The following is a 1,383-nucleotide window of genomic DNA, read 5'->3' on the forward strand; positions in this document are numbered from 1 at the left end:
AGTTGGCGATCATGGGCAGCTTTGATGATATCCGCAGCTTTCTCCGCAATTCCATATATCGTACTCGACAAATGTGCGCTCACTTGAAGAGGAAGGACCGATGCATCAACGACACGAACGTTCTTCGTATCATACACCAATAAATGACCATCGACAACACCTGAGAAAAAAAAAAAAAAAAAAAAGCATTATTTTCCGTTTTAGGTCGATGAGGTAAAGTCGTGCCCATTCACGTACCTCCCAACGCTCGATCCATCATGGCACATGTGGCGATAGGATGGCTCACAGGCACGAACGTCTTCTTAATCCACTCGACCACGCCGCATCCGACCCATGCTGGGCATCATCGGGTACGACGGCAAACCAGGTGAAGATTCGCCTTGCGTCCACCCGCTGTCCGTGAATTACGTTAGTCTCGGGTTATTTAAACTATAAGAACGCAAAACAAACCTGAGAGGGAGAGTTTGGAAGAGTCGACGAACGAAGCGACCGATGGCAACTTGGACGCTCAAGTCAAAGTCGATGGCGAACCAATTGACGGTCGTCTGTGGCTTCACGAAAGGATTGTTTGACTTTGTACGTTCACGCACGTCAAAAAACACTATGCGTGCAAGATGACGACGCACCGTAATCCTGACGTTACCACGGGAGAAGGGAAGCAATGGCCAGTTTACGGTTCCAACTTTATCAGGATATCCAGTATCGGAGAAAATCTCAGCAACAGGTGCTGTTGAGTAAACATCGTGGGATCAATTTTTTTTACAGTAACGTGATGTTCAAAAATCGTACCGTTGTTGTTGATGATAAGGTTAGCCTGAATTTGGTAGATCTTCTGCAAAGCAGACGCAGAAAGAGCATTGCTAGCTTGAGAGGAAGCCCAAGCGGACAGGGACGATTTGATATGCGTAACCATCGTCTGAGCACTGCTCCCGAATAACTGGAAGAAGAGAAATGTGAGTGGTGCCGCATTCCAATTCTATGTACTGATTACTTACTTGATAAATATTAGGGAAAGCAATGACGTCCGATGGTCCACTACCTCCCACGTTAAATTCGTTCCCCTGGCACCTTGAGCAGTTAGACTCTGCTCCTGTAAATTCTTCCCAACAGTAGGAAGGTTCACGACAGATTTGATCCCAAATTGCGATAACGTGGCCGGATCGCCTATACCGGAAAGCTGGAGGAAAGCAGGAGATCCGATAGCACCCGCAGCAACGATGACCTGTTTTCGAGCGCGTGCAGTGTACCTCGCTCCGTTGGACGTACCGAACTGTATACCCGTCGCGATACGAGGGAGGGATGCGGATGGGTTGAAGATGATCTTGGTGGCTTGTTGTCCAATCAGGACCGTCCATCCTTTCCGTTGGGTCTCGAAGGGGGTGA

General features: G+C 48.3%; 1 protein-coding gene across 1 annotated transcript; it reads right to left on the reverse strand.

The window, feature by feature from the left end:
• On the reverse strand, positions 1-1,383 carry EI90DRAFT_3077960 (GMC oxidoreductase-domain-containing protein; the record flags this gene model as incomplete). The annotated part of the gene is made up of 7 exons (XM_039061753.1): positions 996-1,383; positions 790-937; positions 627-727; positions 451-572; positions 317-379; positions 238-281; positions 1-160 (listed from the first exon to the last, which is right to left on the reverse strand). Coding segments are annotated over exons 2-7 (614 nt in total), but the record flags the coding sequence as incomplete, so codon positions are not given.

Source organism: Cantharellus anzutake (genome assembly GCF_015039405.1).
Source record: "Cantharellus anzutake strain C23 chromosome Unknown EI90scaffold_71, whole genome shotgun sequence".
In the NCBI taxonomy this organism is placed as follows: domain Eukaryota; kingdom Fungi; phylum Basidiomycota; class Agaricomycetes; order Cantharellales; family Hydnaceae; genus Cantharellus; species Cantharellus anzutake.